The 13,614-nt window shown below is 44.7% G+C and overlaps 1 protein-coding gene across 1 annotated transcript in view; it reads right to left on the bottom strand.

Moving 5' to 3' along the window:
• The window catches only part of QSOX2 (quiescin sulfhydryl oxidase 2), a 122,601-nt gene that overhangs the window by 65,901 nt on the left and 43,086 nt on the right, over window positions 1-13,614 (bottom strand). Inside the window, exon 4 of the mRNA XM_033961110.1 lies at window positions 1,204-1,252. Within this exon, the coding sequence (XP_033817001.1) occupies window positions 1,204-1,252 (49 nt within the window). The remainder of the gene's footprint in view (window positions 1-1,203; window positions 1,253-13,614) is intronic.

Raw genomic sequence — 13,614 nt, 5'->3', positions numbered from 1 at the left:
CTGTTATATCTATCCTTATCTATTTCCTTGCCACCCTTTCTTCCTCCTCAGGGTTCTACCATTCTCAGCATCTTCCTTCCGCCACCCTTAAAACCCAGCATCTCCTCCCCACCCTCCTAGCCTGACATCTCCCTATCTCTTCCCTGCTGAACTATCCCCCATGGTCCAGCATTTCTCCTACTCTCTTCCCTCACTCCCATTTCCAGGCATCTCTCCATCACTTCATTCTGCTCCTGGATCCAATATTTCCCCCCTCCTTCCCTTCTACATCCTGTGTATCTCTCTCTCTCTCCCTCTCATCTACCCACATGTCCAACACCTCTCTCTCTCCCTTCCTTGTGCCCTGTGTCAAATGTCTTTATTCCCCTCCATGCATCATCTCTCCCTTCCTCTTCTCCATTATTTGCAATTTCATTTTCTCCCCTCACCATGCATGTCTCCCTCTACTCCCCCATCTTTCCTTCTTCTCACCCTCCCCTCTACCATCAGATTTTCTTCTTCTTACCTCTTCCCTCCTCCTGTGTCATCAGATTTCCTTCCTCTTCTTCCCTGTAATCCAAGGCCTGCTTCTTCGGGTCGCAGTATTGGCAGTGACTCTCACATGCTGCCTGCCACTAATCTGGAAGTCTCCCCCTGTCGCAGAGAGACTTCTGAGTCAGAGGCAGGCAGCATGCAAGTCACTGCCAATACTGTAATGAGATTCGATGCTGATTTGGCAGGTGAAAAGGGAATTCAATTCCTCCCTTCCATCCTCCTGAACAGAAGTTTTTCATCTCTCTCTCTCATCCCCCTGTGCAGCACTTCCTGATCAACCCCCCCCCCCCCTATGAGACCGCAACTTTTAGGTCTCCTAAATCAGCAGCGGTAAACAGGCTGCTTGCAGCCTGCCCATCAGGGCTTCCCTCTGCCGCATCATCAGTGATGTCGTCAGTGACGCAGCAGAAGGAAGGCCCTGGTGGACAAGCCAGGAGCAGTCTGTTCACCATTGCTGCTGCTTTAGGAGACCTGGAGGAGACAAGGGACTCACTGAATCAGTGAGTCTGATTTTTTTAAGGAAACAAATTGATTCGAATCGATTCACCAAAGTGAATCGGGCAGATCCAAGCTGTCCGTTCATGAGAATATCATGTAGTGACTATAGTTAATGGAAGTATGCAGGGTCAAAATGAACACACAGATAACTATCTCAGTACATCTCTTTACCTTTGTAACTTTCTCCTGAGGTGAATTCTTTTGTAAATGCTTTGAAGTACTGTAGAAGGGGGGGAAAAAAAACATGCTATTCAGCCAGAAACAAAACTTAAATACGACTTCCTGCAGTAGCATAGTAATTTCTGCTGTCTCAAATTGCATGTATCCAACAAAGTCTCAATCTGGTCAGTGAGAATCACTGAAAATCAGGTGAGAAACCATGTTAAAGGAGATAAACTCAAAAGTACACATTTGAATAATTTTTTTTAAAAAGTGTGTGTGTAAACCAGTATTTCCAGAAAAGCAAAAAACTTAAGTCATCTTGGTCTTACTCCATAAGATCCAACAGCTAAATTTGTAAAGCTTTGTTTCATCAAAACTGTAAAAGAACCAAATTACAGATGGTGAAAGGAGGGACAAACCCCATGTGGTCTATTAAGCTCTGTGGCCACATACTCATATTAGGACAATAAGTTATGCATTGGCAAAGATCTCAGTGCTGTATTCTCCAGGCTACTAGAGGGTAACTTATATTAAAATGATACACAGACTCCTTTCTCTTATGTCTCTGTAGTGGCTAACTCATAAGGTTTCCTTGACCAAAAGTCAATAGTTGTATTTTATTATAGCGATACACTCAAATTATGAATCCATTAAAATGACCACCACTAAGGGCATCCTTCAGTTATTTAAGATACATATCAGGTTTCTGATTATTCTGATGTGCTTGCACAGACTGAGGTGGATAAACAAGCAAAATAAAAAACTCTGAAAAACTTTAAAATAACTTCCTAGTTTTCAATGAATTTTGCTTTCCTGTTTAGTGTGAAGCAAAAGTCAGATTTTCAATCTGCCTCCACTGATCTAACATCCATAGGTACTTTTTACCTGTAGGCATTATAGCAGTTCTATGGAAAAGAACATACAGGTATTTTCTAGAGAAGACATGCATAATTTTAAAAATTTCATTTATGAATTATTTTCTTCTCTTAACCAAAATGTGGCCTAGAAAACCTCTATACAAGGCGGCAGTTTTTATAACTATTTGTATTAGTGAAAACTTCACTTAGAAAGTTATCCCAGGAACAGTACCGATACACAGCTACACATGCTAATATACTAAATATTAAAGCAGCAGAATCACAGAGCTCATGAGCTAAGGAGGAAGTACTGTGGATTAATCTGGAAAGGGAATGGAAAGAAGCATTATGTATCATTCCTGATAATATTTGCTCCTTTAGTCACAGCAGATGAATCCAGATGTATGGGTTGTATTCATCTACCAGCAGGCAGAGATAGAGTGCACCAACTGAGCTCTGTCCTATACACCAGGGTTTCTCAATCTGCAGGACGCGTACCCCAAGGCAGGCCGCTTATTGAAGGTACGTGTCCTGGCTGCCAATTCCCGCCAAATCGATGTCCACCAGACCTCTGCCCAGGATCTCCCGTTCTGCTCGCCGCCACCACCACCCGGGATCTCCCGTTCCTGCCCACCCACTGAAGCCGCTTCCAATGAATCTTTCTTCACAGTACTGCCCCGCCCCCGAAGCTAACAGTGATACACTTTCCTTCAGTCTTCAGCAGCGCTCCTTGCAGTGGGTGGTGCACGCAGCAATTCAGGTGCTGCACATAAGTGGCTGACCCAGAAGCCTTCTTTCCGACGTCAGAATTGATGTTGGAGGGAGGCTTGTAGGTCAGGCACGTGCAGGGTGTGGGTAGCTGCCTGCGCCATCCATTGTGGGGAGTTGTTGCTGGGGGCCCAAGGGCCGAAGGAGTAGTGCAGTTAAACAGGTAAGGGACAGAGACATAGAGGAGATGCATAAGGGTGTAGGGGAGGCAGCCGATCAGCACAGGAAATGCGGTAAGAGTGGCTAATGTAGCTGTTTTTAAAAAAGTTTGGACAAGTTACTGGAGAAAAAAATCCATAGTCTGCTATTGAAACAAACATGAGGGAAGTTACTGCTTGCCCTGGATCGTTAGCATGGAATGCTAGCATGCTATTATTTGGGTTTTTGCCAGGTACTTAGGACCTGGATAGGCCACCATGAAGGATACTGGGCTAGATGGACCATTGGTCTGACTCAGTAAGGCTATTCTTATGACATTCATAATATTACTACTATAGGGAAAGTACTATTGATACAGGATTTCAATTTTCTAGATGTTGAAACTGGAACATTCATGCTGCAATGATATCCAAAGAAAGGAGACCTATCTAGCATGGTAATGGGGTGTGAGAAGAGGGTGTCAGAGGTTTGCGCGCAGTCAGGGGTTCTCAGGAAGTGCCAGGGGCAGGAGGAAACGGGCATCTCTCCCGCTGGATTTTCATCTGACATGTACAGGTTTATGGGTTTGATATCCAAAAGAAAGGAGACCTATCTAGCAGATGGTAATGGGGTTATGGATGGGGGTATTGGGGTTTCAGTGTGCCCCTGTGGCCGGAGGGAGTGGGCATCCCTCCTGCCATATTTTCATCTGACAAATACAGGTTTGTGAGGTGGGGTGCCAGGAGTTCACGGGGGGGTGGTGCCCTTGTGGCAGGAAGGAGTAGGCATCCCTCCTGCCAATATTTTTTTAATGTTCAGGGGTGTGGGTCATCATCAGGGGAAGGGGGAGTCTCAGAATGACTTTTTTTTAAATGGGCACAGATGTTGTGCATGTGTAACACACTCACATTTTGTGCCCATTTAACAAAAAACCCCAAACCCCAAAAAACTACTCTTCCTGCCCCAAACAGCTGAGCAGCAGGAGGCTGCTTCAGGACTCCCCCTGCCACTCAGCTGTTTGGGGCTTCCCCTGCATGTGAAAGTCGCTATCTCTAATGACTGATTGAATGGGATTATGGCAGTACTGCGGGAAACTCATTTGCATGCAAAATTGTTTGAACATCAATTGTCGTTTTCAAATCAGTCAATTTTAACGATGATTTTTTGTGCATCCAGGCCTAAGTCCATCCACCAGCAGGCAGAGCCAGTGAGCACTAATTTGTGAGCAGGGATATCAGATGGCATGCTCCTTAGTCACTCAGGCCCATATGCACAAAACTCACTGTGTGTTTAGTGATCGCCGCTAAACCTGTTTTAACCAGTTTAGCAACAAAGTATTGCATCTATCAATGCTCAAAATGGCAAATCGCAGTCTTTTTCATGTCTTGTAGCAGCTTCTGATAATCATATATAAATACATTACAATGAGCTCATCAATATTAAAATGAACATACCAGATGATGCCCACCTGATGCACAAAATAAAGCACTGATCTTTAATGCTCTGAAATCTCAGACAGGTGTGGAGGTGCCTGTAGTGTTAAAAAAAAAAAAAAGCCAGCTTTTTCTTTTTTAAAAAAATGTGCACATACATGTGTATGTGTTACACAAGTACAATATTTGTATATTTAAAGTGCTTTTGTTTGATTCGTTTATGTTTAAATTCACTGTATTGCACTGTTAATAATTGAAAACTAATAAAGATTTACAAAACAAAAATATATCCGGAGATAAAGCTCCATCCAGCTCAGCCTCCACTAAACAAAAATTGCAATGATCAGCCGCCGATTTGCTGTGGCAAATGGTGAACTCAGCCACCATAGGAGCAGACCTACGCAATCAGCAAGGTTTCCCCCCTCCCCATGGGAATTGGGAGCTACGATACTCACTGTAGCCGATTCCTGATCTCCTTTGATGTGTTATTTAATAGTGTACTCACACTTGCTGGGCAGACCATCTTGAAGATCAGTATCAAGCCCCTGCTGCCATGGTGGGAAATCCTGTGACTCTGCTTTAGAGCCTGCTCCTCTTTTTTTTTTTTTGTATCGATTTACTGGCTCTGAATCTTTTTTTGTGTGTGTGCGTGTTAATTGTGAGGAAGGAATGTGGAGAGGACAACAGAGCAGTGGGAGGGTATCAGGGAAAGTAGTGACCTGGCACCAAAAAGTATATCCCCACTAGGCACCCAGATAGCTTAACCCTCAAGCTTAACTGAGTTGGAGATGCAAAACAGAAGCCTAGCAGAAGATCAATTCAGGAGCATGGGAAAAGCCATCCATCCGCCTGCTGGAGATAGAGCATACTGAATGACCAAGGAGCATACCATATGATATATCAAGTCACAAATTGGTGCTCTCTATTTCCACCTGCTGGTGGATGGACTTAACCTATTCATTTGGACTAGTCTGCTGATGATGATAGGGAAGCAATCAATTTGCTATTATGTTCCACTCCCTCAGGAGTTTGAAGAGATATCCATCATACCCCCCCAACCCCCAACCGTCTATTCATCAAGTTGAAGAGCCACAACTTCTCTTTCCACAAACTTGAGTTGTTCATTCCCTTAATCATTTGGTTGTCCTTCTCTATACCTTCTCTAATTCTGCTATAACTTTTTCAATATGGGGCGACAAGAACTACATGCAGAACCATGGAGCACTACCGAGGCTTTAGGATATTCTTTGTTCTATTCTCTGTTCTCCTAATACAGGGATAGGCAATTCCAGTCCTCGAGAGCCGGAGCCAGGTTAGGTTTTCAGGATATCCACAATGAATATATATGAGCTGGATTTGCATGTACTGCCTCCTTGAAATGCAAATCTATCTCATGCATATTTATTGTGGATATCCTGAAAACCTGACCTAGATCCGGCTCTCGGAATTGCCTACCCAGTTCTAATATTCTATTTGATTTTTGGCCCCTTCCTTTTCTCCCCAGTCTGGCAACTTCCTCTACCCTCCTTCCCACAGTCTGGCATATCTCTCGCCAGTCCTTCCCTTCCATTCCCTGGTATGGCATGTCTCTCTTCTTCCCTCCCCCTTCCACTTCCTGTGGTCTAACATCTTTCTTGCGCCTTCCATCACCCTTCTCCAGATTTGACATCTCTCTCTTCCTCGAGTCATCTCACTCCCAGTGTAACATTTCTCCCTCTCTTCTTCCTTTATGGCCTTCCATCCTAGTCCAACATTTCTCCCTCCTTTCCCTCCACCAATCCAACATTTCTTTCTCTCTGCATGCTTCCTCTTCTCAGGTTCTCATTCTCTCCCCCAACCAACATCTCTCTTTCTCTCTCTCCCTCAATGAGTCCAAGGTTTCACTCTCTGCCTCTCTCCTTCCCCTCAGTTTGACATTTCTCCTTCTCTTTCTGCCCTCCCCATCCATCTCTCCCTTTCTCTCGCCATGAAACAAACACTTTCTGCCTCCTGCACACTTTCTTTTTCTCCTTGCCCCTTCCCTCAAGAGTGACATCCCTCCTTCCCGCCCTACCAGTCCATCACTCTCCAATCCACAACATGCTCTTTCTCCATGCACCTTCTCTTCTTCTCCTCAACCCCATGTCATTTCTCCCTCTCATCATTCTCATCCCTCCTGTCCCTAGCTTCCCTCCATGCCTAGCATCTCTTTTCTGTGCATCACCTCTCTATGCTTTTCTGCCCCCCCCATCCTGTGACTTGCATTTCCCCCTCTTTATTCCATGCCCCCCCCCATGGTTTCTACCTCTCTGATTCTAGTATTACTCCCCCCTCCCCAATCCAGTCTCTCTCTCCCTCTCCACTGCCCTCCAACAGTTCCAAAGCACCTATCCTTCTCCCTCCTCTGCCCCCAGTCCACAACACCTCTCCAACTCGCTTTCCCCTACAATCCAGGTCCAGCAGCATTTCTCTTTTCCCCTTCCCCTCTCCAGGGCCAGCAGCACCTTTCCCTTCCCTTTCTTTCCCCTCCAGGTCCAGCAGCACATCTTATCTCCCAACCAAGCCAAGTAGCAGCACCCCTCCCTTCTCCTTTCCCAGGTACAGCAGAACCTATCCAACCCCTACACCGCCCCCCCCCACCCCACCCCATTGTGTGTGCTTACTTTCCTGTACAGTTGCCAACAGCATTAATAATTCTATCAAGCAGCTTCAGGGCCTTTGCTAGGCCGAACCCGCCTCTAAAGAGGGAGTTACCTCATTGGAGGAAGCCTGGCCTAACAAAGTCCCTGAGATTGCCCGACAGAATCGTTAATGCTACTAGCAGCTGCATAGTAGTGCTGCCCAATTCAGGAAAAAAAATTTTGATTCGATTCAGCCTATTAAATTGATTTTTCAATTCGATTTTCCTACCCTATTGGGCGTTTTTTTCAAACATACTGGTGGGTTTAATTTATAGCCTCTTCACCCTCCACACCCCACTTTGCCCTCTCCTACCCACACTGGTGCTGTGGTGTAAACAAAATAAACAAAAAAGACTTTTCCTCTCTCTGTTAATGCTAGCTCATATTCGCGGACTAATACCAGCAGGATACATATTTCAAATTTGACACATTGTAATCACAAAACAGAAAATAAAATTATTGTTCCTACCTTTTGTTGTCTGGTCATTATTCAAATTATGTTGATCCCAGGCTCTGTGCCAAACGTCTTCCGATAACTTGCTTGCCAGGGTCTCCTGCCCATTTGTTGTTTTCTTCTTTCTCCGTACTAACCATCCATCTTCCATCTCTGTCCTCCCCTTCCGTTCCCCTTCCCTCCCCCAGAAGGTCTGGCATCTTTCCTTTTTTTGTTTCAATCCTCGCAGCTGCAGCAATGGACCCCACCATCTCTCATTTTCTCAACTACCCTTTCATCCAGCATCTCTCCCTCCTTCTCCACCACCCTAGGGTACAGCAGCTCTCCCTTTCTTTTCACAACTACCCTCCTTTCCAGTATCTCTATCCCCCCCTACACCATCCCTTGTGTCCAACTTCTCTCCCTTTCTGTTCCTTCCCTCCCTAAATCCCATTGCCCACCATCTCTCTCCCTCTCTTCTGTTTTTAGATCCATTATTTCTTCTCCTCCCCAGTCCGGCATATGCACGACTCTTTGGACCTCCTACCCCCCTTTCATGTACTTCTACACCATCCCCACCCCCAAAAGGCCTGCATGTTCCCCCCTTCTTTGCAGCATCCTCCGGCTTCCCCCCTGGCCTCCCGGTCTTACCATCTGCTGATTACGGCAGCCTGCAGAGAAGATCACCGGTGCTGTAATGATCTTAGCAGGCTGCCATCAGCCTCTGCAGCACAATCCCATCTCTCCTCTGACATCAGGGGCAGGTGCTGTGGAGGACGACGGCAGCCTTCAAGGATCACTACAGCACCAGCAATCCTCTCTGCAGGCTGCCATAATTAGCTAAAGGGAGGCAAGGGGGGAAGCCGTAGGATGCTACAAAGAGCACCTAAGCACTGCAGCACTTCCCGCCTGACCTGAGGGGCCCCCTAAAGCAGGAGCAGCAGCAGCAGTGGATGGTCAGCAAGAGGCAGCACTGCCACTCCTGCTTTAGGAGAACTGGTTGAATTGGCAAGCCCAATTTTTATTTATTTATTTATTTTTTTAAGTGAATCGATTCGAATCGCAAATCTGGCAGCTCTACTGCATAGTGAACCAGACACACAGTGAGTTGCTGCTAGTCCGGGAAGTAGGAGAGGAAAAACCACTGTGGCTGTGGAAGGAGGGTAGGACACATGTGATGGCAATTGAAGAAGCAGCGGCAGAAGGAGAGTGGGAGACTTGTGGCACCGTGTATGTCTTGTCAAAGGCACACATACTCCCTGGGGTACGCATACTGCGTGTTGAGAACCTCTGCTGTACATCACTTTGCTCCTGTCTGCATTAAATTTCAGTGACGAGACAAAGGTAACGTTATTCGCTGACGACGCCAAACCATGCAATATAGTGAGAGACAGCAATTCACCCGATAGTATGACACAGGACCTACATTTGTTGGAGCTTTGGTCCTCGACCTGGCAGCTAGGCTTCAACGCTAAGAAATGCAAGATCATGCACCTCGGCAGCAGAAATCCGTGCAGAACTTACACCTTGAATGGTGAGACCTTAGCTAGAACTTCAACAGAACGAGACTTGGGAGTGATCATCAGCGCAGACATGAAAACTGCTGATCATGTGGAGAAGGCTTCAACTAAGGCAAGACAGTTGTTAGGTTGCATCCGCAGGAGTTTCGTCAGCCGGAAGCCTGAAGTCATAATGCCATTATACAGAACCATGGTGAGGCCTCATTTGGAATACTGTGTGCAATTCTGGAGGCCACACTACCGAAAAGATGTGCTGAGAATAGAGTCGGTGCAACGGATGGCCACCAGGATGGTCTCGGGGCTCAAGGACCTATCGTACGAGGAAAGGCTGAAAAATTTGCGGCTGTACTCACTCGAGGAACGTAGGGAGAGAGGAGACATGATCGAGACGTTTAAGTATATTACCGGCCGTATCAAGATGGAAGAAGAGATTCTCTTTCTCAAAGGACCCTCAACCACAAGAGGGCATCCGCTCAAACTCAGGGGCGGGAAATTTCATGGCGACACCAGGAAATATTTCTTCACCGAGAGAGTGGTTGATCTTTGGAACGAGCTCCCGGTGCAGGTGATCGAGGCAAACAGCATGCAAGAATTTAAGAGCAAATGGGATGCCCATGTGGGATCCCTTAGATGGTTAAGCCAAGGGAACCTGTCACCAGGAGTGGGATCCTTAGGATAGTAGACGTGGGGGTGGGTCAGTAGAGTGGGCAGACCTGATGGGCTATGGCCCTTATCTGCCGTCATCTTCTATGTTTCTATGAGACAATCGAGCGTCGACAGCACAGGGCAGACAATCGCATGCAAGACATCAGCGTGCCGGACTTGAACTTAATTTTAAAGTGCTCCGAGGGGCACCCCCCCCCCCCCCACACACACACACACACTTAACTGTTGCTGCTGCCGTTGGGGGAGTGGGGGAACTCCCCCTCATTACAGAGGAAATTGATGTTTTTCCCTAAAAAAAGGGGAAAAAACACCTCTTCCCACTATAATGGGGGGTTCCCCCCCAACACCCCCACCCAATGGCAGCGCAAACAGTACTAACTTAACTGCGGGGGTTCTCTCCCCAAATCCCCCCTTGGAGCACTTTAAAATTAAGTTTAAGTCCGACGCGCTGATGTCCTGCGTGCGATTATCTGCTCTGTACTGTCAGCGCTCGATTGTTCTACGCGTTTTCGACTATGAACCTAAATTTCAGTTGCAATTTGGACGCCCAGCATTCCAGTCTCTTAAAGCTCTCCTAAAATTTCTCATAGTCCATATACCATTTAACAACTTTGATTGCGTGTCATCTGCAAATCTGATCACCTTTCTCATTGTTCCCATTTATAGATAATTTATAAATATAGTTCAGAAAGCACCAGTCTCAATACAGATCTCTGTGAACTCCCTTATTCATTCTCCTCCCACTGAAAAAATTGGCCATTTAACCCTATTCCTTGACTTCCATAATTTAAGCAGTTCTTAAACCACAATAGGATCATGTCTCCTATCCCATGTATTTTTAATATTCTCAAGTATGAGGTACTTTATCAAATGCTTTCTGAAAATTCATATAGTCTAGATCAGCTGGCTCACCTTTATTTACATATTTATCCATGCCTTAAAAAAAAAGTAGCATATTGGTAAAGCGAGACTTCCCTTGGATAAATCCATGTTGACTTTCTCTAATTAAGCCATATCTGTGTGTTCAGATTGTCAGGCTTAACTGGTCTGTAGTTTCCCAGATCACCCGCAGAAACCTTTTTTAAAAATTGCCATTACATCGGCCACTTTCCAATCTTCAGGTACTGTCGACAATTTTTATGATGGGTTACAGATTACTAATAGATCTGCAACTTCATTTTTGAATTATATTCGTTTTCTGGGATGTATACCAAGTGATTTACTAAGCTCTTGAACTCATACGTTTGGCTTACTACATTTTCCAGGTTTGCCAAAATGTTTCAGTTCCTCCATAGTCACCTTTAAATACCATTTCTGGCATAGGTAGCTCCCTAGCATCCTCTTCATTAAGTCTGAAGGGGGAGGACATGTCAGCCTGTCAAATGGTGAAGATAAATGAAGAGGTTGGAAGGAGACAGAAGGGAAATTGGCAGAGAGGTGGAAAGAAAAAAGTGAAGTACGGTAAGAGCAAACTTAAGGGAAGGAAGGAGGCGAGACAGTATACCCAGTCAGAAATACTTCCTTACATTCACTAACACATAAACAGAACTCAACTCTACACCTGTAGACACTCGTCTCACCATCATCAAAAAGGGCAGGCTCGTTCAATATTGTGGTGTCCAAAGGACTTTGAGGACCTGTGTGCAACTTGTGAAGCCATGATCTCAAGACATGATGTATATATCTTAAATAAATTTTTAAAAACTTACATTAATGAACCCTAAATAAAATGAATACACTGCTTTTTATGATATTTCAGTAAAATGTGTACTGACTACTATCTAGTAATCATTTTGGGAAGCACTAATATGGAAGATAAAATATGTACATTTAAAAAGCAATCTGGAGGGCTACTTTATCTGATGACCTTAAGGTGCCCAAACTGGTAGAAAATGCACTGGCAAAAGTCAGAAAGATGTTTGGCCAGCAGCAGAAAAGAGGTGATAATGCCTCTGCGACCTCATCTGGAGTACTTTGTGCAGTTCTGGAGACTGCACTGCACCTTCAAAAGGATAAATAGGATGAAGTAAGTCCAAAGGTCTTCTTCATAGAGCATAAAGGGATAGACAAAATATCTAAAATGTCCATATTTTGTAAGAAAGGCAAGAGATGCAAGACATTAAAATACATCCATGATATCAACAGACAGGAGGCAGGCCACTTTCATTTGAAAGAAAGCCCAGGAATGAGGTATCATTGGATGAGAATGAAAGGGGACAGACTTAGGAAAATTAAGAAAATACTTCTTTAAAGAAAATGGTGGTAAATGGAGAGCTTCCTAGTGGAGGTGGTGGAGATAAGGACTGTGTCTGAATTTGTGAAAGCATGAGACATATATAAAAGATCTCTCAGGAAAAGAAAGTTATGCTCAGAAGTAACTGTAGACAAGCAACTGGACAAGTCAGGTGGTCTTAATTAAAAATAGAAAGTGATAGCAGCTAATGTGAATATTTTAAATTACAAATGCAATTAATTCTGAAATTCAAAAGTACATATACCGAAACTTAGTGTGCAGCGATGGCTAAGAAAGCAAATAGAATGTTAGGAATCGTTAGAAAAGGAATGAAAAATAAAAATGAGAACGTTATAATGCCTTTGTATCGCTCCATGGTGAAGTTGCACCTCAAATAACTGTGTGCAATTTTGGTCGTTACACCTCAAAAATAAATAGCAGAATTAGAAAAGGTACAGAGAAGGGCAACAAAAATGGCAAAAGGGATGGGATGACTTCACTGTACAGAAAGGCTAAAGCAGCTAGAGCTCTTCGACCTGAAGAAGAGACAGCTCAGTGGAGATGTGATAGAGGTCTATAAAATACCGAGTGGAGTGGACCAGCTAGGTGCAAATCACTTATTTACTCTTTCCAAAAATACTATGACAAGGAGCATGTAATGAAGCTACTAAGTAGCAGATTTAAAATACACCAGAAAAAAATATTTATTCACTCAACATTCAATTAAACTCTGGAATTCATTGCTACAGAATGTGGTAAAAGTGGTTAGCTCAGCAGAGTTTAAAAAAGGTTTGGCTAATTTCCTAATAGAAAGTCCATAAGCCATTATTATGATGAGCTTGAGTACATCCATTGCTTATTCCTAGGTTAAGCAGCATAAAATCTGTTTTACTCTTTGGGATCATAGCAGGAACTTGTGACCTGAGTTGGCAACTGACGGAAACACGATACTGGACTTAATAGACCCAGTATGGCAACTCTATGTTAGTTCTAGAGAATGGCAAAGGGACAAATTTTTCTCCGTTCCAGCAGGAACTCATTTTCCCATCTGGGTGAGTTATTTTCCTTTCCCTGTCCCATTCCTGCAAACTCTGTCCTCATCTGCACAAGCCTGAAACACTTTAAAATCATAACTGTTCGTGGTTTGTGTGGTTAAGGCAGAACTTACAGGAACAGCGACAAAACTTGCAGGACGAGATAGAGAAATTGAATTCCTGCAGGGATGGGGAAAAATTTGTCCCCGTATCATTCTCTAGTTATTTCTGAATTTTACCTCCAGAACACCTCCTCCTACAGCCAATAGAAGTAGGTGGAGAAAGCACAGTTACTTACCGTAACAGGTGTTATCCAGGGACAGCAGGCAGATATTCTTAACGTATGGGTGACGTCACCGACGGAGCCCCGGTACGGACATTTTTAACTAGAAAGTTCTAGTTGGCCGCACCGCGCATGCGCGAGTGCCTTCCCACCCGACGGAGGAGTTCGTGGTCCCCAGTTAAGATAAGCCAGCTAAGAAGCCAACCCGGGGAGGAGGGTGGGACGTAAGAATATCTGCCTGCTGTCCCTGGATAACACCTGTTACGGTAAGTAACTGTGCTTTATCCCAGGACAAGCAGGCAGCATATTCTTAATGTATGAGTGACCTCCAAACTACCAGATGAGGAGAGAAGAGTCTGGAACAGAACTGGGGCAGCTGATGGTTGTGAGGAGCT

The sequence above is a fragment of the Geotrypetes seraphini genome, chromosome 10 (genome assembly GCF_902459505.1).
Source record: "Geotrypetes seraphini chromosome 10, aGeoSer1.1, whole genome shotgun sequence".
NCBI classification, from domain to species: domain Eukaryota; kingdom Metazoa; phylum Chordata; class Amphibia; order Gymnophiona; family Dermophiidae; genus Geotrypetes; species Geotrypetes seraphini.
The sequence above is the reverse complement of the archived record's forward strand: the minus strand, read 5'-3'. Positions and strand labels throughout refer to the sequence as shown.